Source organism: Arvicola amphibius, chromosome 4, assembly GCF_903992535.2.
Source record: "Arvicola amphibius chromosome 4, mArvAmp1.2, whole genome shotgun sequence".
NCBI lineage: Eukaryota > Metazoa > Chordata > Mammalia > Rodentia > Cricetidae > Arvicola > Arvicola amphibius.
This window is the reverse complement of record NC_052050.1, coordinates 106,885,422-106,913,199: the sequence shown is the minus strand read 5'-3', so window position 1 is coordinate 106,913,199 and position 27,778 is coordinate 106,885,422. Positions and strand designations below refer to the sequence as shown.

The 27,778-nt window shown below is 38.5% G+C and overlaps 1 protein-coding gene and 1 pseudogene across 3 annotated transcripts in view; both read right to left on the bottom strand.

The window, feature by feature from the left end:
- Positions 1–9,059: 9,059 nt before the first annotated feature.
- The window catches only part of LOC119811334 (zinc finger protein 431-like), a 31,173-nt gene continuing 12,454 nt past the window's right edge, over positions 9,060–27,778 (bottom strand). The window contains exons 2-4 of one of the 3 annotated variants that reach the window (XM_042054844.1): positions 14,212–14,338; positions 13,548–13,608; positions 9,060–12,401 (exon numbers count right to left, since the gene is read on the bottom strand). In XM_042054844.1, coding sequence (XP_041910778.1) covers positions 10,886–12,401; positions 13,548–13,608; positions 14,212–14,338 — 1,704 coding nt within the window. In that variant the 3' untranslated portion in view covers positions 9,060–10,885. Of the gene's footprint in view, positions 12,402–13,543; positions 13,609–14,211; positions 14,339–21,498; positions 21,564–22,324; positions 22,452–27,778 lie in introns of those variants that run through there. The other 2 variants (XM_042054845.1, XM_042054846.1) reach the window with 2 other exon arrangements.
- LOC119811336 lies at positions 14,211–21,560 on the bottom strand (annotated as a pseudogene).

Sequence of the window (27,778 nt, the reverse complement as noted above, 5' to 3'; positions counted from 1 at the left end):
TGCCAAACACAGGTCACAGTCAAACAGGAGCTGTTATACTGTGTAAATCTTGTGAAAGAAAAACAGGCTGTCAGTTAGAAAACAATGAGAGGTCATGGTAGTGCTTCGAGGCAGAAAACAGATGATGGATATGATGAAGTTATAATCTCAAAAATTATTTTGAAAAATTTGAAGCAGGCTTTATGGCCATGTGCTCCAGAGACTAGGAAATTGTATGGGAGCACACCAAGGATTACTCATAACTTGTCTCTCAGGATGTACAAGTTAAACATGGAAAATAACAGCCCTGGTAGGCTGGGCCACACAATTTATGCAGATCTTCTATTTTGCTTGAAATAGTATAAGTACAGTGATTTGTTTTCATGATAAGGTCAGTCCTTTCTCCAGATTCTTTTTTTGTTTGTTTGTTTGTTTTTCAAGACAATAATTACTTGTACAAATCCTTTTCTTACACTACAATAGATAGCTGACTACATGACTCATAGATAATTTGAAAACTCTGAAGTGGTACTGATGGAGGAGGGTCATCTGTCTATGTGTTACCTTCATTGGTTAATAAAGAAACTGCCTTGGCCCTTTAATAGGACAGAAAATTAGGTAGGCGGAGTAAACAGAACAGGATGCTGGGTAGAAGGCAGTGAGGCAGATGCCATAGCTCTCCTCTCCAAGATGGACGCAGGTTAAGATCTTTCCCGGTAAGCCACCACCTCGTGGTGCTACACAGATTACTAAATATGGGTTAATCAAGATGTGAGAGTTAGCCGGTAAGAGGCTAGAGCTAATGGGCCAAGTAGTGTTTAAAAGAATACAGTTTCCGTGTAATTATTCTGGGGTATAAAGCTAGCTGTGCGGAGCCGGGTGGGACGAAACGCAGGTCTGCCTGCAGCTCCTTTCTCCATCATTTAAGATTTTGGAAGTGAAACATAGAGGACAGCTAGGTCATCACCCTGGAGAGAAACTGAATGGAATGAAGGTCACCTGGGTAAACAAACAAACAACAACAAAAACCTTCTCTCAGAAACACTTTTCTAAAAGGCAGGAAGTACAACTGTTCTAGAATTAATATGCCTTCCCAGGGAGAAATCACTCCACACTTAAGAGATTAATAAAGAAAAACCTGTTTAAAGAGCACATTCATCTGGCTAATGATCAAATAAGAAAGAATCTAGAAGAGATTTTGCATTCCACATATGTTGTCGTCCTTAATTTTCTTTTAGGTTAAGGCTCGAAGTTAAACATCGAAAATTTAAATAGGGATAGGAGACCACAAGTCTAGCCACTAAGGCTGTTGGAGACTTACATAGCAAATATATTAGCAGACCTGAAACAGCAGACCATTCTTCAGTGACAAGGTCCTGAAGAGCAAGTGCCAGGGCATGGGAAAGATAAAAAAAGTAGAAGGTAGAAGAGATAAAGGCTGGGTTGGAGAGGTCCTGCACATGCAAAATAAGCTTCTTAAGAAAAATACCTTCTTGTTATATTACTTTCAAGGGGAAAATTGAAGGAAATGGGAGACTTCTTTGAAGTCTAATCATATAATCATACAGTCAGAAAAGCTCAGAAGGCTAATCAAACAATGTTGCATAAACTGAACACAAGGTAGCTCAAGAGTATTACTGACTAAGCCCACAGTGGCCAAGGGACTAACAATCAGAGCTCCATCTGTGAGAAGGGTTAGGGTCTCAGGATCTGAAGCAACCCCTCCACAAGGGTCCTGGTCCTAGACCATTATCAACTGCCTCAAGAATATACTGATTTTAGAGAAGATGCTCTGTTTTATTCTTTTTCGTTTGTTTTTGTTTTTGTTTTGAAGACAGGGTTTCTCTGCAGCTTTGGAACCTGTCCTGGAGCTAGCTCTTGTAGACCAGGCTGGTCTCAAACTCACAGAGATCCGCCTGCCTCTACCTCCCAAGTGCTGGGATTAAAGGCATGTGCCACCACCACCCAGTGCTCTGTTTTATTCTTAGCACATGGGTTCCTTAGGCTAAATTCCCAAGGCCATGGGGATCACTATTAAAAGTATGTTTCAGTAGGAGGCCTTGCAGATGTTCAGGAATTGATATTTGGTTCTTTTTATTTTAAGAAACAAACAGGACAATGAAGCAGTCTCATTTCTCTTAAACTCCTAAAACAACATGACACATGAACTTCAAATACTATGCACATATCCAAAGCAAATCAAGTTACACTGTGAAACATATTGTTGATTGCAGATTATCCTACTTTGTTACATCTCTACCAGATAGATGAAAATTCTCCTTTGGATATACACATGAGGTATTTAATACTTCTTACATTCTCATGCACTAAGCATTTTAACATTAACATTTATAAAAAAGTTTCAACAAAACAGCAGACTCTGGGGGTACATCATCTAGCCTGGGACATGGACTCATGAGGATCATGAGTTCAATTGTATCCCTCACTAATTACTGACACCCAAGTCAGACTAGATAATGAACAACAATATCACAGAAAATTGATAAAAACATACTTGCTGCCTGGTATTTATTTATTTATTTATATTATTCCATTAAAAAATTTACACATCCTCCACTCCTCCCATACCCCTCCTGCTCTCCTACTCACCCTCCTCCATCCCTCCTTAAGAGAGGGCAGGGAACCCTGCCCCGTGGGAAGTCCAAGGCCCTTCCCCCTCCATCCATGTCTAGGAAGGTGTTCATCTAAATACACTAGGGTCCCAAAAAGACAGTACATGCAGTAGAAATAGGTCCCAGTGCCATTATTGATGGTTTCTCAGTCCACCCCCATATACAGCCACATTCAGAGAGTCCGGTCTGATCACATGCTCATTCAGTCGCAATACAGCTGGATTTGGTGAGCTCCCATTAGAACAGGCACACTGTCTCAGTGGGTGGACCAACCCCTTGCAGTCCTGACTTCCTTGCTCATCTTCTCCCTCCTGCTCGTCAACTGGGAGCTCAGTCAATTACACCGATGAGGGTGTCTGTCTCTATCTCCAACCATCGCTGGATGAAGGTTCTATGATAATATTCGAGATAATTATCAGTGTGATAGTGGGGCAAGGCCAGTTCAGGCACCCTCTCCTCTGCTGCCCAAGGACCTAGCTGGGGACATCTCCGTGGACACCTAGGATCCCCTCTAGGGCCAAGTCTCTTGCCAACCCTAAAATGGATCTCTTAATGTAGATATCTTCTTCCTTGTTCCTATAACTGCCCTCCCTCCATCTCCACCCACCTGGCCCCCAAGATCTCCCCAACACTCTCCTTCTCCCTTCTCTTTCCCCCTCTCCTGTTCCCCCAACCCCACGCTAACCCTCTCAACTTTTGCTGGCGATAATGTTTGCTTCCAATTTCCAAGAGGATCTATATATGTTTTTCTTTGGGTTCACCTTAATATTTGGCTTCTCTAGACTTCTGAACTATAGGCTTAATGTCCTTTGTTTATGGCTAGAATTCACTAATGAGTGAGTACATACCATATTCATCTTTTTGGGTCTGGGTTACCTCACTCAGAATAGTGTTTTCTATTTCCATCCATTTGCATGAAAAATTCAAGATGTCATTGATTTTTACCCCTGAGTAGTACTCTAATGTGTATATATTCCACACTTTCTTTATCCATTCTTCCATTGAGGGGCATCTAGATTGTTTCCAGTTTCTGGCTATTACAAATAATGCTGCTATGAACACAGTTGAACAAATGCTTTTGTAGTATGATTGGACATCTCTTGGGTATATTCCCAAGAGTGGTATTGCTGGATCCTGAGGTAGATTGATTCCCAATTTCCCGAGAAACCGCCACACTGATTTCCAAAGTGGTTGCACAAGTTTGCATTCCCACCAGCAATGGATGAGTGTACCCCTACTCCACATCCTCTCCAGCAAACGTTATCATTGGTGTTTTTTATTTTAGCCATTCTGAAAGGTATAAGATGGTATCTCAAAGTTGTTTTGATTTGCATTTCCCTGATTGCTAAGGAAGTGGAACATGACCTTAAGTGTCTCTTGACCATTTGAACTTCTGTTGAGAATTCTCTGTTCAGTTCAGTACCCCATTTTTAATTGGGTTAATTAGAATTTTAATGTTTAGTTTCATGAGTTATTTATATATTTTGGAGATCAAAGCCTTTGTCTGATGTGCCTTTTTGTCTTAATGACTGTGTCCTTTGCTTTACAGAAGCTTCTCAGTTTCAGGAGGTCCCATTTATTCATTGTTGCTCTTATTGTCTGTGCTACTGGGGTTATACGTAGGAAGTGGTATCCTATGCCCACATATTGCAGACTACTTCCCACGTTCTCTTCTATCAGGTTCAGTGTGGTCAGATTTATATTGAGGTCTTTAATCCATTTGGACTTGAGTTTTGTGCATGATGATAGATATGGGTCTATTTTCATTCTTCTACAGGTTGATATCCAGTTATACCAGCACCATTTGTTAAAGATGCTTTCTTTCTTCCATTGTATAATTTTAGCTCCTTTGTCAAAAATCAGGTGTTCATAGGTTTGTGGATTAATATCCAGGTCATCAATTTGATTCCATTGGTCAACATTTCTGTTTTTATGCCAATACCAAGCTGTTTTCATTACTGTACATCTGTAATAGAGTTTGAAGTCAGGGATGTTAATGCCTCCGGAAGTACTTTTATTGTATAGGATTATTTTGGCTATCCTGGATTTTTTGTTTTTCCATATAAAGTTGATTATTGTTCTCTCAAGGTCTGTGAGGAATTTTGTTGGGATTTTGATGGGAATTGCATTGAACTTATAGATTGCCTTTGGTAGAATTGACATTTTTACTATGTTGATCCTCCCAAACAAAGAGCAAGGGAGATCCTTTCATTTTCTGGTATCCTCTTCAATTTCTTTCTTCAAAGACTAAAATTCTTGTCAAATAGATCTTTCACTTCCTTTGTTAGAGTTACCCCAAGATATTTTATGCTATTTGTGGCTATCGTGAAAGGTGATGCTTCTCTGATTTCCCTCTCTGCTTCTTTATCCTTTTTGTATAGGAGGGCAACTGATTTTTTTGGAGTTGATCTTGCATCCTGCCACATTACTAAAGGTGTTAATCAGCTATAGGAGTTCTTTGGTAGAGTTTTTGGAGTCGCTTATGTATACTATCATAACATCTGCAAATAACAAAAGTTTGACTTCTTCCTTTCCAAACTGAATCCCCTTGATCCCCTTATGTTGTCTTATAGCTAGTGCTAGAACTTCAAACACTGTATTGATGAGGTATGGAGAGTGGACAGCCTTGTTGTGTTCCTGATTTTAGTGGAATGGCTTTGAGTTTCTCTCCATTTAATTTGATGTTTGCTGTCGGCTTGCTGTATATTGCTTTTCTTATATTTAGGTATGAACCTTGTATCCCTAATCTCTCCAAGACCTTTATCATAAAGGGGTGTTGAATTTTGTCAAATGCTTTTTCAGCATCTAATGAAATTATTGTATGCTTTTTTCTTTCAGTTTTTTTTATATGATGGATTACATTGATAGGTTTTCGTATGTTGTTGAACCAGCCCTGCATCTTTGGGATGAAGCCTACTTGATCATAATGGATAATTTTTTAATGTGTTCTCGGATTCGGTTTGACAGTATTTTATTGAGAATTTTTAAGTCGATGGTCATGAGTGAGATTGGCCTGTAATTCTCTTTCTTGGTTGAGTCTTTGTGTGGTTTAGGTATCAGGATCACTGTAGCTTTGTAAAAGGAGTTTGGCAATGACTCTTCTGTTTCTATTTTGTGAAATACATTAAGGAGTATAGGTATTAGCTCTTCTTGGAAGTTCTGGTAGAATTCTGCATTGAAACCATCTGGTCCTGGGCTTTTTTATTGGTAGGGAGGTTTTTGGTGACAGCTTCTAATTCCTTGCGACTTACAGGTCTATTTCAATTGGTCACCTGATCTTCATTTAATTTTGGTATATGGTACTTGTCTAAAAAAATGTCCATTTCTTTTACATTTTCCAATTTTGTGGCATACAGGCTTTTGTAATAAGATCTCTGAATTTCCTCTGTGCCTGTGGTTATGTCCCCCTTTTCATTTCTGATCTTGTTAATTTGCATGTTCTCTCTCTGCCGTTTGATTAGTTTGGAAAGGGGTTTGTCAATCTTGTTGATTTTCTCCAAGAACCAGCTTTTTGTTTCATTGATTCTTTGGATTGTTTTCTGTGTGTCTATTTTGTTGATTTCAGCCCTAAGTTTGATTATTTCCAGTTTTCTACTCCTCCTGGGTGAGTCTGCTTCTTTTTTTTCTAGAGCTTTCAGGTGTGCTGTTAAGTCTCTAATGTGTGCTTTCTCTGTTTTCTTTATTGGGCACTTAGTGCTATGAACTTTCCTCTTAGCACTGCTTTCATAGTGTCCCATAGGTTTGGGTATGTTGTGTCTTTATTTTCACTGAATTCAAGGAAGACTTTAATTTCTTTCCTTATTTCTTCCTTGACGCAGGGGTGGTTCAGTAGTTGACTATTCAGTTTCCATGAGTTTGTAGGCCTTCTAGGGATAGAATTGTTGTTGAATTCTAACTTTATTCCATGGTGATCCGATAGTACACAGGTGGTTACTACAATTTCTTTGTATCTATGGGTGCTTGCTTTGTTACCAATTATGTGATCAATTTTTGAGAAGGTTCCATTAGATTCTGAGAAGAAGGTATATTCTTTTCTGTTTGGGCGGAATATTCTATAGATGTCTGTTAAGTCCATTTGGTTCATTATATCTGTTAGTTCTCTTATTTCTCTGTTAATTTTCTGTCTGGTTGACCTGCCCATTGGTGAGAGAGGTGTTGAAATCTACTATTAGAGTGTGGGGTTTGATGTATGCTTTAAGTTCTAGTTTCTTTTACATATGTTGGTGCTTTATATTAGGGGCATAGATATTCAGGATTGAGACTTCCTCCTGATGAATTGTTCCTGTTATGAGTATAAGATGTCCTCTATCTCTTCTGATTGATTTTAGTTTGAAATCAATCTTGTTAGATATTAGTATAGCCACATCCACTTGTTTCTTGGTCCATTTGATTGGAAAACCTTTTCCCATCCCTTTACTCTGAGGTAGTGTCTGTATTTGAGGTTGAGGTGTGTTTCTTGTAAACAGCAGAATGTTGGATCCTGTTTTCGTATCCATTCTCTTAACCTGTGCCTTTTTATAGGTGAATTGAGTCCATTGATATCAAGTGATATTAATGACCAGTGGTTGCTAACTCTGGTTATTTTTTACGGTGGTAGTGTTTGTGTGTTTCCCTTCTTTGAGTTGTGCTGGTAGAGGGTTGTTAGATGCTTGTGTTATTATGAGTGTTGCTGTCTTACTTGGTTTGTGGTTTTCCTTCTAGTATTTTCTGTAAGGCTGGGTTTGTGGATATGTATTGCTTAAATCTGTTTTTGTCCTGGAATATCTTGTTTTCTCCATCGATGGTGAATGCAAGCTTTGCTGGACATAGTAGTCTGGGCTTGTATCCATGTTCTCTTAGTGTCTGCAGCACATCTACCCAAGACCTTCTGGCTTTCATGGTTTCCACTGAGAAGTCAGGTGTAACCCTGATAGGTTTCCCTTTATATGTTACTGACCTTTTTCCCTTGCAGCTCTTAATATTCGTTCTTTATTCTATATATTTTGTGTTTTGATTATTATATGGCAAGGGGATGCTTTTTTTTATCCAGTCTATTTGGTGTTCTGTATGCTTCTTGTACCTTCATAGAAATATCCTTCTTTAGGAATATCTTTCTTTGGGAAAGTTTTCTTTTATAATTTTGTTAAATATATTTTCTGGGCCTTTGAGCTGTAATTCTCCTTTTTCTACCCCTTTTATCCTTAGGTTTGATCTTTTCATGGTATCCCAGATTTCCTGGTAGTTTTGTGTTAAGAATTTGTTGGATTTATTTTCTTTAATAAATGAGTTTATTTCCTCTATAGTATATTCGGTCTTTCTTCTATCTCTTGTATTCTGTTGGTTATACTTGTCTCTGTAGTTCCTGTTCATTTACCCAGATTTTCCATATCCAGCCTTCCCTCAGTTTGTGTTTTCTTCATTACCTTCGTTTCATTTTTCAAGTCTTGAACTGTTTCCATTACCTGTTTGATTGCTTTTTCTTGGTTTTCTTGGGTATCTTTGAGAGATTTATTCATTTCTTCTACCTTTTTTCATCTTCTCCATTTCTTTATAGCAGTTTTTCATATCCTGTTTAAGGTCCTCTATTAATTTCATAATGTTATGTTTAAAGTCGATTTCTTCTACTTCTTCTGGATTAGGATTTTCAAATCTTCCTGCTGTATGTTCGCTGGATTCTGGTGTTATCATATAGCTTTTCAGATTGTTGGAGGAATTCTTGCATTGGTGCCTGCCCATCTCTTCCTTCAAATGCTGTTAGGAGAGTCTTGGCATCTTGGTCCAATCTTTGCTGTGGCTAACTGTGTACTTGGGGTTTTTTCTTGGTCTGCCCTTTCTTAGGTCCCTGGAGTTGGCTCTCAGATCCTCTTCACCCTGAAGTAGGCTGTGGTGGTGTACCTAAGGATCCTGCAGATGGAAAGAAGTGCTTGGGTGGCTAGTTGGGATGGGATAAGTAGAGAAAGGCAGTAGCTGGGGAGAAGCCACACTGAATGGCCAGAATGTTTAGGGGATTGGATGTTGCCTGTACTGAGTTCCCGCCAGCCAGTCGGGAACTCACTTACCCCTCCAGATGGATCTTCTGGTACAGGAGCAGGGCCACTTGCTGGCCAGGGACCTCGCAGACAAAAAGGCAGGCTTGCTAGGTGCAGTGGAACAAAGAAACTCCTGCAGCAGTTACACTCACCACTTTGTCCCCAGATCCTCAGCCCCGAAGCAGGCTGAGTTGGGGGATCCTATGACCCCACAGATGGAAAGGGGTGCTTGGGGGCAACCTGGGATGGGATAAGAAGAGAAAGGCCGCTTCCTGATATTTAAATAAGTAATGGACCACTGAGAGGCTGGGCACCACATTGTATACATTACAACAGAAAAGCACTTATCAGTACATGAAAACATAACAGAAAGTGAACAAAAGACAAACAAAGCATATGAGAACCACAAAATAATCTTTATTAAATCAATTGACCACACCAAAAAAACCACACTTTTAATATCTACCCCAAATATTTCAAAATAGAAACCATCAGTCTTGAGTAAACATGGTCAATTATTTACTTACTTGAAGGCTACAATGAAAAAGAGATGAAACAGGATTTTTTTCTTGAAAGTGAAGACAACTGTGATGTCTTTACAAAATCATTTCCACAAATAGGGTTTTTCTCTTCTATGAGTTCTTACACATTTCCTGATATCAAGATGATATTTACAAGGCTAGAGATTGGCAGAGCAGTTATGAGAAGTTCACTCCCAGGACCAAGGCCGATTTTTGACAACTATCTGTAGACAGAGGCTGCTTGTTTATTTCTCAGCTACCCAGACCCAAATAATCACATGGAAACTACATTACAATATTCATTGCTTGGCCTATCAGTTCAGGCTCATTATAAACTAACTCTTACATCTTAAATTAACTGATTTCTATTAATCTGTGTATCACCATGAGGCTGTGGTCTACCATAAAGTTTCAGCATGTGTCTCCCTGACTTCACCCACTCTCTCTATATATATCTTGTCCAGCCTGGCTGTATTTTGCCCTGTCATAGGCCAAAGCAGTTTTATTCATGAACCAAAAAAGCAACACATATAAAGAAGGACATCACATATCAACTACCTGTGTAATTCCTGCTACAAGAAGATCCTAGAGTCTAAGCTTTTTGGAAACCAGCATTAAAATGCATATATCCACACAATGATACAATGACATCACATAATTAAAATTAAACTAAATCCTTAAACAAATTTTCACTCATGTTTTTTCTTGTGTAAACATTCATGCATATAACACAAGTGTTTAGGCATTTAAACATTTACTTAGAGTTTTTCCTCATCTTGAACTGGTTCATGTAACAGAAGGTAAGCATATCAGCTTGAAGTCAGAGAAATTAATTCTTCACAGTTGGCTGTATCATGTAGGAAGATTTAAAAAATATAACTGTGCTGGAAGAATGGGCCTGAGAGTTTCCATCCCCACACCATTTCTACTTCCCACTCTCTGTTTCATGCTGAAGGCTGCTTTGGCTGCTAAGTCTGACACTTGGAGCCCTGCCACTTGCATGGTGATCTTGTATCACTCTGGACCCATGGGAAAATTAAATTCTTTCATAAGGTGGCTTGGATATTATGTTAATCACAGCAACAGAAAAGGCACTATTACACATCCATAAAGTTTTACACACAGATGAGTTATTTCATGTAGCTGAAGCATGAAATCTAAAAGGGTTAACTTACTTAAAACCACACAGCTTTTGTCACATGAGTTTGCAGATAAAAACAAAATAAAGAGATGTGTCATAATGCTTGAACAAATTGTTGACATTTGTCAGATCTTTTTTTCTCCACAACAAATAACCTTTTGTAATTGAATGTAAGTGTGCTGGCTAATGGTATCGCCAAATCCTTTAAAGTCAGATTCCCACAGGTATGAGTTCTTCCAGGTTCTCAAAGATTACTGTGATATACAACGGCTTTAACAGACCAATTACACACTAAAAGTTCTACTCATGTATAGACCACCATGAAGTGCCAAAATTTTGTCACACATTTATAGGGTTTTTTCTGTGATACAATTTTGTCTCAGGATTTTGAAGAGTGTTGATAGAAGCAAAGGCTTTATCACCTTTATTATATTTGTATAGTTTCTCCCCAGTGTGTGTTCTTTTATGTCTCTGGAGACTTCTGCGATGTGCAAAGGCTTTATCAAATAGCTTACATTTATAAGGTTTCTCTCCAGTACGTCTTCTTTTACATATCCTGAGACTACTTTGACATGCAAAGGGTTTACCATATTCATTGCATTCCTAAGGTTTCTCTCCACTATGTGCTCTTTTATGTACTTGGAGATAACTGTGACTTGTAAAGGCTTTACCACATTCATTACAGTTATAAGGTTTCTCTCCACTATGTAGTCTTTTATGTACTTGGAGATAACTTTGACTTGTAAAGGCTTTACCACATTCATTACAGCTGTAAGGTTTCTCTCCACTATGTGTTCTTTTATGTACTTGGAGATAACTTTGACGTACAAAGGCTTTACCACATTCATTACAGGTGTACGGTTTCTCTCCAATATGTGTTCTTTTATGTGCTTGGAGATAACTGTGAAATGCAAAAGCTTTACCACATTCATTACATTCATAAGGTTTCTCTCCACTATGTGTTATTTTATGCCTTTGAAGATAACTGAGACGTCCAAAGGCTCTACCACATTGATTACATTCATAAGGTTTCTCTCCACTATGTGTTATTTTATGTACTTGCAGATAATAGTTACGTGTAAAAGCTTTACCACATTGAATACATTCATAAGGTTTCTCTCCAGAATGTATTCTTTTATGTACTTGAAGATGATTGTGACGTCCAAAGGCTCTACCACATTGATTACATTCATAAGGTTTCTCTCCAGTATGTGTTCTTTTATGTACTTGAAGATGATTGTTACTTATAAAGTCTTTACCACATTGATTACATTTGTAGGGTTTCTCTCCAGTATGTGTTCTTTTATGTACTTGAAGATGACTGTTACTTGCAAAGTCTTTACCACATTGAATACATTCATAAGGTTTCTCTCCAGTATGTGTTCTTTTATGTATTTGGAAATGCTTGTACCGGGAAAAGGCTTTATCACATTGATGACATTCATAAGGTTTCTCTCCAGTATGTATTCTTTTATGTATTTGAAAACTACTGGAGTGGGAAAAGGCTTTACCACATTGATGACATTCATAAGGTTTCTCCCCAGTATGTGTTCTTTTATGTTTTTGAAAACTACTGGGGCGGGAAAAGGCTTTACCACATTGATAACATTCATAAGGTTTCTCTCCAGTATGTGTTCTTTTATGTATTTGGAGATTACTGAGCTGGGAAAAGGCTTTACCACATTGATGACATTCATAAGGTTTCTCTCCAGTATGTGTTCTTTTATGTATTTGGAGATTATGGGGCTGGGAAAAGGCTTTACCACATTGATGACATTCATAAGGTTTCTCTCCAGTATGTCTTCTTTTATGCTTTTGAAGATAACGGTGACATCCAAAGGCTTTACCACATTGATTACAATTGTAAAGTTTCTCTCCACTGTGTATTTTTTTATGATTTTGGAGATGACTGTGTTGTGCAAAGGCTTTGCCACACTGACTATGTTCAAAGGATTTCTCTCCAGTACGATGTGCAGAGGCTGCACCATATCCAATACTTTTATAGGGTTTCTTTCCAGTATGATTACTCTCAATCCTTTGAAGATGACTATGACATGCAAAGGCTATACAACACTGAGTGAATTCAGATGGTTTCTCTCCAGTACAAATTCTTTCATGCCTGTGGAGAAAATTGGCAAATGGAAAAGCTTTAACACATTCATTATTCTGATGAATCTCTGTATTTATATACAAATTAGTTTGAAAATTTAGACTAACTGTAAAGGGGAATCAGATAGTAAGGTTTACACTCATGGTGTTCCCCTAAATTAAGCATTGTTTTGTGTCTTTGAAGATACCTGTGATAGTAAAAGCCTTTTTTAAAAAAAACAAAATGGTCCATTTTTTTAGATATAGTATATTTTTTCCATGTTCACATATTTGAAGAGAACTGGAAGAACTTAGAACTTTACCATACTGTTCCATAAATAAGTTTTCCTACAGTGTGAGCCATACCACATTTCAAAATGAACCATGACAAACAGATGTATTTACACATTCCAACAGTCATAGGAATTTGCTACAATGTGAGGTTGTTGATGTATTCCCAATAAAGTTGGAAAACCAATTAATTGTAAACTTGTAAATTGTAAATTGTACCACATTCAATAAGTCTACTCAAAGTGGAGACTACAAACTATCTTCTAATTGTCCTGGAAGATAAATAGGTAAATGGCCCGTTTCCATATCCTTTTGTGCACATGGCTTGTATTCAGAGTGACATATGAGGTATCTATTAAAAGAATAACAACAAAAGATTTCCACAGTGCATTCACATTTTGACTTTCTGTTCCTCATAGACATGTGGTATAGGTATTAAGGTTTCTACACAGCAACCTTGTTGACTCTCATAAACTGTCCCCCTTCAATAAATTTAGTAAAGTCACAAGTATATGAAGAACATGAGCCTTGCTATGGATGATTGCTTGTTAGAGGGTTTTGAACATATACTTATGACATCTATACCTTTTGCACTAAGTGGTATAAACCTAAATGGATCAGAACTTCTACAGTGTAGTTATCATTGGCCTGTGATTCAAATGGAGATATTTGTGAGGCATTGTTTCCTTGTCTTCTTTCTGAGAGGAATGACTTGAAAATAGAGATCACCTCCCTGACACTGAGTTATATGATTTTGTGAGAAGTTAGTAATCATGAATACACTTTAAGCTGGGCTTATTTATACTGTTGATTTTCCTTAACACTTCTAGGACACACTAAAAATTTCTTTAGAGCCACATTCTTATCAGCCGTAAATGAAAATTACCTTCCATGTCTTCTAGAACTTTGACACCCTTCTTCAATAGGACGGGTTTCCCAACGGTAGCCTAAAATAAGTAGCAGGAAATGTATGATACATTATTGGAAATTGTACAAGATTGAAATTACTATCTTCAGTGAACCTTAACAACTTCCTTGATTTATTCACCTCATTCTTCCTCTTTCTCAATCAAAATTACAGAAGATCATCAATAACCTGTAGTGAGGAGCTGCGGGCAGGCCTGCTTTTCATCCTGCCCGGCTCCCGCATGGTTAGCTTTACACCTGAAATAACAACACACAAATTGTATTCATTTAAACACTGCCTGGCCCATTAGTTCTAGCCTCTTATTGACTAATTCTCACATCCTGCTTTAACCCATATTTAATAATCTGCGTAGCACCACACGGGGTGGCTTACCAGGAGAGATCTTAACCTGCTTCTGTCTCGGAGAGGAGAGGCATGGCGACTGCCTGAGGCATCTGTCTCACTTCCCTTCTTCCCAGCATTCTGTTCTGTCTACTCCACCCACCTAAAGGCTGGCCTATCAAATGGGCCAAGGCAGTTTCTTTATTAACCAATAAAATCAACACAAACAGAAGACTATCCCACATCAATAACCAAGAAACAGTTCTTTTATTTTAAAATGTGAAGGAAAATTCAGTCTTACCTATAGCAGTGAGGTTCCTGTAGGTCTCCAGCATCACAGATTTGTACAGACTCTTCTGGGAAAGATCCAGCAAAGCCCACTCTTCAAAACTGAAGTCAATATGCACGTCATCATAGGTCACTGCACTCTAAAATATACCATACATGTGTACAATAGAAAGAATGATACTGAAAAGTTGTAAAGGTATACTATACTTCTTTGACAATATATTAATATAATTTTGTTGCTCCCCACACTTTATTCCACAACATAGAAGTTCTAACATAAAAACCAAGTCACTTTAAAAGGAAACTGTATGAGAGGTTCACCTTTGTCCTTTCTGTACCCTTTGAAAAGGATATAGTCTTAAAAGAAAAATGCCTATTAACAGACATACAGCAAGACAAACAACAGATCAACAGTACTGATAACACATCAGAGTGATTGAATGAACAGTTATAAGTATAAATACATGGACAAGCTGGGTGTCTTCACTCATGCCCATAATCAAAGGACTCAGGAAGCAAAGGTAAGTGAATTTAATTAAGGTGGATGCCAGCCTGGCATATGAAGTGAATTTCAAGATAGCCAGAGTTACGTATTAATAAGGCCTGTCTCTACCACAAAAATCAATCAAATAAAAAAGGTAGAAGGAACTGAGAGGTTTTTACAGAAGTTCTTACAAAGAGGAAGACATTCACTCCAGTTCTATATTCATCTTCCAGGAACCTGAGGTGCTGCAGATTAAACTGTCACATTAATAAGATCTTACTAAAATGGAATGCAGTTACAAATGGACAGATGAAAATATTAGCAATGAAATGTTGTTATTAATAAAGAACATAAGGAAGGACAGATGGTTCAGTAGTGAAGATCTCCTGCTAGTCTTGCACATAGGTGGTTCAATGGCCAGTATTTAAATCGGGGCTCACAACTATCCATTACTCCAAGTTGCAGGGATGATGAGGCCATCTTCTGACTACTGTGAAGAGCAAGCATACGTATCCATGTGGTACATAAACATGAACATGGGCAAAAAAATAGTATTTGTTCAAAGGAATTCAAAATAAGCACATTAGGTAAGAGGACTGTCACGCATTTGGAATTCAGTGACTCGGAATGTCCAGGCAGTATTAGTTTTGCGAATATTGCCAACCTAGGAAAGAGAATGAGACCTAAATTTCAAAATTCAAGATGCAGGTGAAAAATCAGTACAACAGCATATGTTTGACATGCATACGAAAACCTATGTTCCAGGCCTATCAGGCAAATATATATATATATATGTGTGTGTGTGTGTGTGTGTGTATGTATGTATATATATATTATATATATATTATATACATATATATTACATATATTATATATATTTCAAAAACCCAGGCATTTTGGCCCACCTTTAAAACCTGCACTCCAGGGCCCAGAATCACTTGGATCTCTGAGTTGAAGACAGCCTGGTCTACAGAGCTACTTTCAGAAAAGCCAGTACTACACAGATAAACCTTGCCTTAAAAAACAGAAATGAAAACAATAAAAAAAATCAGCCTAACCAATTGCATTGAATAGCAATTGTTCAATTGTATCTCATGTGCTTTAGTGATACCATCTACAGTGATGGTGAAGTCATGAAAAAAGGACACAAAGACCAGAAAATGGTTGAGGTTATGTATAAACATGCAAATTCCATCTCCAGTGAGTCCTAAAGGTTCTACAAGCATCCCAAAGATACTCACCATGGATAAATAAGTATTCAAATAAATCATCCTATCTGGAGCTTTTCATTCAATTGGCTACATTCTGACTCAGGTCACTACAGATTCATGATCATTCCATAAAAAATGCTCTAACTTTAATGACTCATAGCCTTCAACAGCCCCTATACTGTTTAAATGTCCAAAGTCTCTTCTGACATTCAAGGCAATAGATTTATTGTGACATCTTGAAAAATCAGAAAACAAGTTACATCTTTCCAACACACAATGGCACAGAATACCCTTTACTATTCCAAAAGAGAAGAACAGAGACATAGTAAGGAGAGATTGGACCAAGGCAAGACTGAAACCCAGGAGGGCAAACACCAAATCCTATAGCTCTGTCTCAGACACATGGAGCTTTGGTTTCAAAGGCCTTAGGTGCCTCATTTTTTCCTGCAACTTATCATACATCTTTCCATGGAATATGTCTCATAGCTTAGCTATTTCAACATCTTGTGCTCTCAAAATGCAATCCAGGCTTCATTCTCACAGCTTCAAGCAATGAACTCACAACACTGCATCTCTGACTCTGCAAATATAGACACATGCAACAGTGTTAAACTAAAACCACACACCATGAATTCCTAACCTGAAATCTTGATTCTTTCCTGTTTCCAGAACCAGCACAACATGGGAGAGCCTGCCAAGACCAGCTTCTTAATTAGGATGGAACCTGTCTCACTTGGACCCCAATTGCAGCAGGTTATGTATGAAGCTGCTTTCTGCAACTAGGAATTACTTTGCCTAATCTTTTCATTAATTGATAGAGTATCGGTTTTAGGACACCTTGCTATTTTCCACTGTAGAATCTCCTTGAAAATTCCTGCCTGCTTCAGCACCTGACTGCCATCTGAAACTGCCTTATCATTTTCAGTTATTTCTGTCCCACTTGCTGACTTTTTAACTGTGGACCTGAATAAGCCATCACTAATAATCATCTAACAGGCTTAATATTCCGTCTAAGAAAGCAGGCCATTACTTTTTAATGCTACCTCACTCAATCTCTCAGGGCATGGGCAAAATAGGAGAGATTTCTGGTCAATATATCACACAAATGATCTCTAACTTAATTTTTCATTGAGTCTATTTCCGACTGAAATTCTATGTCCTCAACTTCCACTGTCTGTATTACTCTCAACACTTCCAGGTTCTACAAGAAGAGACAGTTAAGCTCTGTGTACAGCTTTGCAGGCATTTTCTAATCTAAAATATGGAAATCTTCCACATTCTTCCAAAAGACAATATTATCAGGTTCTGACCAGCAGCAACAACATCACTTTTGGTGGCCCATTTTTTTTGTTGTTGTTCTAACATGATTCTCTGTTGCTGTGATTAAATCCTTTAGCCAAAAGAACCTCAGGTAATGAATGGGTATTTTTGTTGTTTGTTTTTTGTTTTCTGATTCAGTCAGATCACAGCCCATCATTTTGGAAGCTTATGATACTCAAGCTAGCAACTGAAGACAAAAAGCATGACAAATAACCTTTCTTGGCTTTTTCTCTTGCATCGTCATTGTCTCATACTTAACTAACTCTTATCCAGCTGAGGCCCACTTGAAAAGGGATATTCCTCAGTGGAAGAACTGTCCCACATCAATCATTGACCAACACAGTCTCTCACAAACATAGGAGTTTATGGTTATTATGAATAAAGCTGTTATAAAAATGGTTGTGCAAGTGTACTTGTATTAAGATGGAGGAACATTTTTTGGGTATAAGACTAATAGTGGTATAGCTGCATCTAAGTAGATAGATTCTCAATTATCTGAAGAACTGCCATATTGATTTCCATAGTGGCTATACAACTTTATACTCCCACCAGGAAGTAAGGAGAGTTCCCCATGAGCTGTCATGTGCTCAATTGATCCTGGCCATTCTGACAGATATAAGATGAAATCTCAAAGTAGTTTTGATTTCCTTTTCCTTGATGGTGAAGAATGTTGAACATTTCTTTAAGTGTTTACTAGCCATTGTAGAATCTTCTGTTGTGAATTCTGTTTCAATTTGCTTGTTTCAACTGGGCATACAATAACAACACACTTTTAATATCTACCCCAAATACTGCAAAATAGAAATCACAATGCTGTAATCTCAACCATCAGTCTTGAGTGAACATGGTCAATTATTTACTTACTTGAAGGCTACAATGAAAAAGAGATGAAACAGGAATTTTTTTTGAAAGTGAAGACAACTGTGATGTCTAGTCTTACAAAATCATTTCCATAAATAGGGTTTTTCTCTTCTTTGAGTTCTTCCATATTTCCTGGTATCAAGATGATATTAAAAGCCTAAAATATTTGCAGGGCTAGAGATACGGCGGAGCAGATATGAGAAGTTCATTCCCAGGACCAAGGTCAGGTTTTTGACAACTACCTGTAATTCCTGCTACAAGAGAATCCTAAGGTCTAACTTTCTTGGGTACCAGCATGCACATGCATATATCCACACAAAGACACAATAACATCACATAATTAAAATTAAACCAAATCTTTAAACAAATTTTCGCTCATGAATGTTTTATCTTGTCAAAGCATTCATGCCTATAACACAGGTGTTGAGGCATTTAAAGGTTTACTTACAGGGTTTTTCTTCATCTTGAATTGGTTCATGTAACAGAAAGCAAGCATGTCAGCTTGAAGTCAGAGAAATTAATCCTTCACAGTTGGTGGTATCATGTGGGAAGACTTAAAAAATGCTGCTGGGCTGAAGAAATGTGTTCCGGGGGTGGACCTGAGAGTTTCCATCCACACACCATTTCTACTTCCCACTCTCTGCTTCATGCTGAAGGCTGCTTTGGCTGCTAAGTCTGACACTTGGAGCCCTGCCACTTGCATGGTGATCTTGTATCACTCTGGACCCATGGGAAAATTAACTCTTTCCTAAGGTGGCTTGGATATTATGTTCATCACAGCAACAGAAAAGGCACTATTACACATCCATGGAGTTTTATACATGGATGAGTTATTTCATGCAAGTGAAGTAAAGTGTAAAATCTGAAAGGGTTACCTTATTTTTTAAATTCACAGGGATTTCATCCATTTGAATTTGGTGGTACAAATGGAATAAAGAGGGACATCAAATGTTTGAACAGATTGTTGACACTTGTCAGATTTTTTCCCTCCAATCTTGTGTAACTGGATTTAGGTATGTTGGCTAAAGATCTTACCAAATCCTTTCATTTCAGATTGCCTTTGGTATGAGTATTCTGAGGTTCTCAAAGACTACTCTGATATGCAAAGGCTTATATGATATCTTAACATATCAACTAACATATCAAGGTTTACTCTTGTATTAATATTATGAAGTGCAAAACTTTTCCACACTCACTACATTTATAAGGTTTTTCTTCAGTATAACTTTTTCCTCATGATTTTGGAAAACAGCTGATATATGCAAAGGCTTTATCACACTGATTACATTTGTAGGGTTTCTCTCCAATGTGTTCTTTTATGTATTCGAAGATGACTGTGATGTGCAAAGGCTGCCAAACATTGATTACATTTGTAAGGAGTCTCTCCAGTATGTATTTTTTTATGTATGTGGAGACTACCTTGATGTGCAAAGGTTTTCCCACATTGATTACATTGATAAGGTTTTTCTCCTGTATGTTTTCTTTTATGAATTTGAAGCTGACCATTACTTGTAAAAGCTTTCCCACATTGATGACATTCATAGGGTTTCTCTCCAGTATGTCTTCTTGTATGTATTTGGAGATTAGTTTGCTGTGCAAAGGCTTTACCACATTGATTACATTTGTAGGGTTTCTCTCCAGTATGTGTTCTTTTATGTACTTGAAGATGATTGTGACGTGAATATGCTTTACCACATTGATCACATTCATAGGGTTTCTCTCTAGTATGTGTTCTTTTATGAATACGGAGATAACTCTGATGTGCAAACGTTTTACCACATTCATGACATTCATAGGCTTTCACTCCAGTATGTGTTATTTCATGTATTCGGAGATTACATTGCTCTGAAAAGACTTTACCACATTGATTACATTTGTAGGGTTTCTCTCCAGTATGCGTTCTTTTATGTATTTGAAGATGACTGTGACGTGCATAGGCTTTGCCACACTGATTACATTTGTACGGTTTCTCTCCAGTATGTGTTCTTGTATGGATCTGAAGATTACAAAGTTGTGCAAAGGCTTTACCACAATGATTACATTCATAAGGTTTTTCTCCAGTGTGTGTCCTTTTATGTTTCCGAAGAAGACCATGACTTACAAAGGCTTTATCACATTGATTACATTCATAAGGTTTCTCTCCAGTATGTGTCCTTTTATGTATTCGAAGACTACTACGGTGTGTAAAAACTTTACCACATTGATTACATTCACAGGATTTCTCTCGAGTATGAATTTCTTCATGCCTTTGAAGATGCCTGTGATATGCAAAGTGAGTATATTCGGAGGGTTTTTCTCCAGTATGACTTCCTGTGTACCTGCGAAGACAATTGGTACATGTAAAAGCTTTACCACATTCATTACACTGATGAATCTTTACATATTTATGAATTAAAATTACAATTAGATCTAAATATAAAAAGGGATAAGATCTTAGGGTTACACTCATGGCATTCCCTTTTAATAAGGGTTATTTTGGGTCTTTGAAAATACCTATGATGACAAAACCCTTTATTACATGGCTCACATTTATAGCATTTTATTTCTATATGACAGTTTTCACATATTTGAAGAGAAATGGAAGAACTCCAAGCTTTATCATATTGCTGTATTCAAAATTTTCCTATATGTAAATGATGGTACATTTCCAAAGTGAACCATGACAAACAGAAATATCTATACATGCCAATACTCATAGGGCTTTTCTGCAGTATGAGTTTGTTGATGTATTCCCAATGAAGTTGGAAAACAAACTAATTGTAAACTTGTATCACATTCTACAAGTCTACTCAACAAGAAGACTATTATATATCTTCTAATTGTTGAGAGAGAGAGATACACTGCTTCTTTCCACAATCCTATGTTCAAAATGCTTGTACCCAAACTGACATATCAGAGGAAGAACAACAAATCAAAGGTTTCCACATTGCGTTTACACAGATTGCTGTTCTGTTCCTCATAGACAGGAATTAAGGTTCTCCCCAGCAACCTTCTTAGTCTCATAAATACCCTCTTCTCAACAAACTTAGCAAAGTCACTACAAACATATGAGTAGCACTAGCTTTACTGGGGACTATTTGCTTATTAGAAGGTTTTGGACAGTACTTATCACTTATTCAATGTGTGTATCTTTTGCAATATCTGAGAGCTGTGAAACTAGAAGAATTTGTAGTTCTACAGCCTAGCTCTTATGGTATTTTGACTCAAACGGTCATATCAGTTAAGGCATTGTTTCCTTGTCTTCTTTCTTAGAGGAATGTCTTGCAAAGATGAATCAACTACCTGACAATGAGATATATGGATTTGTAAGAATTTAATAATCAACACACTTCAAGATGTGCTTATTTACACTGTTGCTTTTCTTCAAAACTTCAGGACTCATTTAAATTTCATACGCATATTTGTATCAGTTTGCACATGAAAATTACCTTCCAAGTCTTCTAGAAGTTTGACAATGTTCTTCAATATTATGGTTTTTCCAATTGTAGCCTAAAATACAGAACCAGAAAATGTGTGATATATTTTTGGAAATTGTGCAAAATTCAGGTTACTAACTTCAGTGCACCTTAAAACTGTTTGGTTGGGGCCAGACGGTGGTGGTACACACCTTTAATCCCAGCACTTGGGAGGCAGAGGCAGGTGGATCTCTGTGAGTTCGAGGCCAGTGTTATCTACAAGAGCTAGTTCCAGGGCAGGTTGGAAGCATCACCCCAGCTGCTGATGCCCCTATATCCAAAGAGCCTGGAATGTTTAGGTGGGGCTTCATTCCAGTCCCTGGCGTCCATTTCGGACCAACTAGGTGGAAAGTTCCATTTCAAGTCCCATCCTCTGGGAGTTACAGAAAGTCACCAAATAGTGACTTTCCACAGGGAGGGTCAAGACCACTCCCCACAAGCTATTTAAACTGCTCCTGCCTCCCCCTCCCTGAGAACTAGTGGTCCTCCAGGTTCTCCTTTCCCCTCTCTGTTTTCCCAGGAGCGCTGGCATCCATTAAACCTGGGCCTTTTCTAATTCAGTTTGATTTGGTCTGATTTAGATTATTGTGTCAATGGAGAGGTTTGTTGGGCAGAAAAATCTTTACAAAAACCATGCCTACTCTTCTGGCCTTCAAATATTTAAAAAATTTTAAAAAAACATGCCTAATTTATTCATCTCATTCTTCCTTTCTCAATTGAAATTATAGAAGAGTATCAATAACCAACAAACAGTTGTCCCCTTATTTTAAAACAAGAAGAAAAATTCAGTCTTACCTATAGCAGTGAGGTTCCTGTAGGTTTCCAGCATCACATCTTTGTAGAGATTCTTCTGGGAAGGATCCAGCAAAGCCCACTCTTCCGGAGTGAAGTTGACATGCACATCATCATAGGTCACTGCATTCTAAAATATCCCACGCATGTGTACAACAGAAAACGTGATACTGACAGCATTTAAATGTATACTTCTTTGACAATATATTTGTATAATTCTGGTGCTTCCCACAGTTATTCCATGACTGAAGTTCTAATGTAATCACCAAGCCATTTTAGAAGGAAACTTAATAGGAAGTTTACCTCTGCCATTTCTTCACCCTTTGAATGGGATATAGCCTTGAAAGAGAAATGCCAACTAACAGACATAAAAAGAGACAAGCAAACAGATCAATGGTACTGAGTACCCATCAGAGAAACTGTATGACCAATTACTAACTACAAAAAAAGATGGGAAAGCTTGGTGTATTGGCTCACGCCTTTAATACCAGCATTCACTCAGGAGGCAGACGCAAGTGTATGTCATTGAGTTGGATGTCAGTCTGGTCTATGTTGTAAGTCCAGGACAGCCAGAATTATATACTAATAAGACTCTGTCTCCCCTACAAAAATCAATCAAACAAAAAGGCAGAAAGAACTCAGAGGTTTTCACTGACATTCCCTACAGAGAGTTATACATTCACTTCAGCTGTCTTCATCTTCCAGAAACCTGACGTGCCCCAGGTTAAACTGTAACATTAAGATCTAACTATAAGGGAATGCATGTTTCAACAGTTACAAATGGACAGATGAAAATATTAGCAACAAAAATGGCGATCCTAAGTGAGCATCCTGGGGCAGGAGAGGTGGCTGGCTCACAGTTAAGAGCTCTTGCTGGTCTTGCAGATAGGTGGGTTCAATTGCCAATACTTACACAGGGGCTCACAACTATACCTCCAAGTTCAGGAGTTCTAAGGCTATCTTCCAACTACTGTCCAGTGGGGGCACATATGCGGTGAATATCCATCCATACAGGCAAAAGGCTCGTTCATTCAAATAATTCAAAACAAACCCAACAGGAAAGAATGTCACACACCTGTGATCCAATGCCTCAGAAGGCTCAGGCAGTATTAATGTCATGAATAGTGCCATCCTGGGAAAGAGAGTGATACCCTCTAACAAATTTCAAAATTCAAGGTGTGTGTGAAGCTCAGCACAAAAGCATACACTTGACATATACAAAAACCTACATATACAAAAACAAAACAAACCAGGTGTGTTGGACCCCCTTTAATCCCAGCACACAGAAGTTAGTCATTTGGATCTCCAAGTTGAGGCCAGCCTGGTCTATAGAGCTACTTTCAGGACACCCAGGGCTACACAGAGAAACCTTGCCTTCAAAAACAAAAATAAAAACAACATTTTTTTTTTAAAAAAAACATATTAGACTAGCAAAATGGCCTATCATTGAATAGCAATGGCTTCAACTGTATCTGTATGATTTAGTTATATCATCTATAATGGTGATGAAGTCCTGAGAGCAGGACACAAAGACAGGAAATGGGCTGTGGCTAGGCATGCAAATCCCATCCCCAATGAGGAATTTCATCAAGAAAGGCCCCTCCTACTAAAGGTTCCAAAGGACCCCAAATAAAGCCACCAAAGAGAGACAAGTATTCAAATACATCATTGTACTTGGGAGGTTTTCATTCAATTGACTACATGCTGACCCAGGTCACTGAAGGCTCATTATCATCCTATGATGAAAAAGTATTTAATCTAACTTCGACTACTGTCATAGTCTACAACATCCCCTACACTGTTCAAATGTTCACAGTCTCTTCTGATACTCAAGACAATCTCTTATAATACCAAGAAACAAATCAAACATTTCCAGCACACAAATACACCGAATATATTCCCATTCAGAAAGAGGGGACTGTGGCTCTGTTCCAGTCCCCAACTTGGGCAGACATCCCATGTTCATGTGCCAGTTGCATCAGCCAAAACCGGTAGGCAAAATCAGGCAAAGACTCCCTCTTGGATCAGAGGCCACATCCATCAGAAACCCAGGGAAGCTGCTAACCCATGGACTTAGTGAATGGAAACCATGGCTCTGTTCCCAGAACAGTGACTGAGTGTTTCACGGATGGCTTTCCTTCTGGGAAACATCAGAGAAGCTCTCGTATGCCTGGCAAAGACAGGTGTGACAGAATATTCAGCCTATGCTGTGCTCTTGATATTTTTTTTTCTGTAATGGGTATGGCAGTGACACAGTAGAGGCCTCACAGAGTTGTAAGGTGGATTTATTAAAAATTTATGACAGGACTGAGAAAATGATTTCTGAAGAAACTCAAATCCCAGGAAAGTTCTTAAAAAGACAAAATAGAGATAATACAGTTCTTTTAAGCACATAATTGTTCTCAGAAAAAAACACAGAGTATCCTCTGACTGAGAAAACAGTCCTTGCAAGAATGGATTAGAGAAGTTAATAAGTATATATAAACATGAGGACATTAGTTCAGGAACAAGAAACTCATCTCTATAGGTACCAGAAGCACAGGCAGTCGGAAAACTGGAGAGGTTGGCCAAGAGTCAACTAGCTCTTGTGCCAACAAATTTAATCTCCTTATTCTGGCTGTGCTTATACGGGACAGAACTATGGACACTGCCAGAGTAGAGCCAGAGAAAAACTTGTAAAGCTCATTGCATAGGCTGCCAGCTAGATATTTAAAATACAACATGCTAACCACAATGACCACTGAGATGTGCTTAACTATGACATCAGATGGTTAAACATCTGCCCAACAAAAAAAAAAAAAAATAGTATGAGAAAGAAACCTGTAATAAGACTTCAGCAAATTATCTAGATTCTTGGAATGAATTTAGGGACACGAAAATTAAATTGTACACTTTATGACTTTCAAATGAAACAAATACAGAGACCATCAAGCTATTTGGGGGAAATCTCCTAAAGAGCAAAACTGGTACTCATATCTTCCATTATGCCAGTGCCACACATCTCTGTCCTTAGGACCCTCAAATCTGCGAGAAGGTGACCCTAGAACCTCCTCCACTCTTTCAATACCCTCCAACACTATCCCCATTCCCACTCCATTCCTCGTTGCTGTGTCCTAGCCCCAACTTGAGCAGAGATGCCCTGCTCAAACAAAAGACACATCAGCTACCAGAAGTCTATGCAGACCCCCTGCCAAGGCCCCGCCCTCACACTATCCCTAGTCCCTCCTCCCCTCCATGCTTTTTCTCAGCCAACAGTCTGGGAGGAGACTCCCTGCTGGTAGAGAGGCCTTGCAGCCAGTTTTCTAGCTCCCAACCTAGGAGGGGGAGCCTCTATTCAACCATAGGGCACACAGACCAGAAGATCAGAGAGCAAATATAAACTAAGGAACAAAACACCAATCCAAAGATATACTAAGAAATAGGCACACAGAACCAGTCACCCCAAACCGAGATACCTAGATGCCAGCTTAAGAACACAGTCAACAACAGCAATGGCAATGTCACCACCTGAGCCCAGTTATCCTATTACAGCAAGCCCCAAACATTCCAAAACAGCTGAAGCATAAAGAAAAGATTTTAAAACAACTTTATAAAGATGAAATAGGTCCTTATAGAGGAAGGGAATAGTCCTTTAAAGAAATTAAAATTAAAATTAAATAAAATACTGGAGAAAATAAGTAAATCCTAGAAAGAATGCTTTAAAAAAAACCAAGCAGTTGAAGGAAATGAATAAAACTGTTCAAGACCTGAAAATGAAAATAGAAGCAATTAAAAAAGCACAAAATGAAGGAATTGTGGTAATGAAAAATCTAGGTAAGCGAACGGGAACCACAGAGGCAAATGTCAACAGAACACAAGACACGGAAGAGAGAATCTCTGGCAATGGAGATATAAGAAATGGATATATTGGTCAAAGAAAATGCTAAACCTAAAAAAAATTCCTGAAACATAACATCAAGGGAATCTGAAACACTATAAAAAAAAAAAAAAAAAAAACCTAGTATAAAATCTAGGATTAGAAGCAACATCCCAGTTTTTAGGCCCAGAATTTTTGTTGTTGTTTTGTTTTTTTGAGACAGGGTTTTTCTGTGTAAGAGCCTTAGCTGTCCTGGAACTAGCTCTTGTAGACTAGGCTGGCCTTGAACTCACAAAGATCCTTGTGCCTCTGCTTTCCAAATGCTGGGATTAAAGGTGTGTGCCACCACTTCCCAGCTCAGAAAATATTTTCAACCCACGTAGGAGCACTGGACTGAGCTCCCAAGGTCCTGATGAGGAGCAAAAGGAGGGAGATCATGAGCAAGGAAGTCAGGACCGTGAGGGATGCATTCACCCATTGAGATGGTGGGACAGAACTAACGGGAGACCACCAAGTCCAGTTGGAATGGGACTGATGGAACAGGGAACCAAACCGGACTCTATGAATGTGGCTGACGGTGGAGGAGGACTGAGAAACCAAGGACAATGGCGATGGGCTTGGACTCTACAGCATGGACTGGCTCACTGTGAGCTTTGTCAGTTTGGTTGCTCACCTTTCTGGACCTGGGGGGAGTTGGGAGGACCTTGGACTTAACATAGTGAAGGGAACCCTGATGGCTCTTTGGCCTGGAGAGGGAGGAAGTGGAGGTATGGGTGGAAGGGAGGGGAGGGAAGGGGGAGGAGGAGGGGAGGAGATGGAAATTTTTAATAATATAAAAAAAAAGAAGTGAAAGGTACATTATTTTAATATTACAGAGAATTTGTATGATAATTATATTACTGATTTAAATAAATGCAAATGTATATGTAGAATACTAAAGAAAAAGAAAATATTTTCAAAATAATCAGTTAAAATTTTTCCTAACCTAAAAAAAAAAGGATACCAGGAGAACACAGCCCACAGAACCAGCTAAAACCAGCGCTCATAGAGGCTCACACAAACTGAAGCAGCAATCATGGAGCCTGCATGGTTCTGTGCCAGGTCCCCCTAGATATACATTATGGTTGTGTAGCTTGGTGTTTTTGAGGACTCCGAGCAGTGGGAGGAGGGGATATCTCTTCTGCCTGCTCCTGGGACCCTGTACCTCATACTGGATTGCCTTATCCAGCCTTGATATGAGGGTTTGTGCCTAGTCTTATTGTAACTTGTTATGCCGTGTTTGGTTGATATCCCTGGGAGATCTGCTCTTTTCCAAAGGGAAACTGAGGCAGAGGAGAGCAGGAGAGGATACTGGAAGGAGTAGGGAGAGGGGACACTATAGTCAGGATGTGTGGTATGACAGAAGAACAAATTTTATTAAAAAGAAAAGAAAGAAAGGAATGTGGACACAGAGAAAATTGGACCAAGGCCTAAAACTCAGCAGGACAAACAACAAATCCTTTAGCACTGCCTCACAAAGGAGGAGTTTCATTCTCAAAGGACTACCCCTGCAACTTTTCATACATGTCTCTCCTTTGTTACTTCCACTCCCCATATAGAAC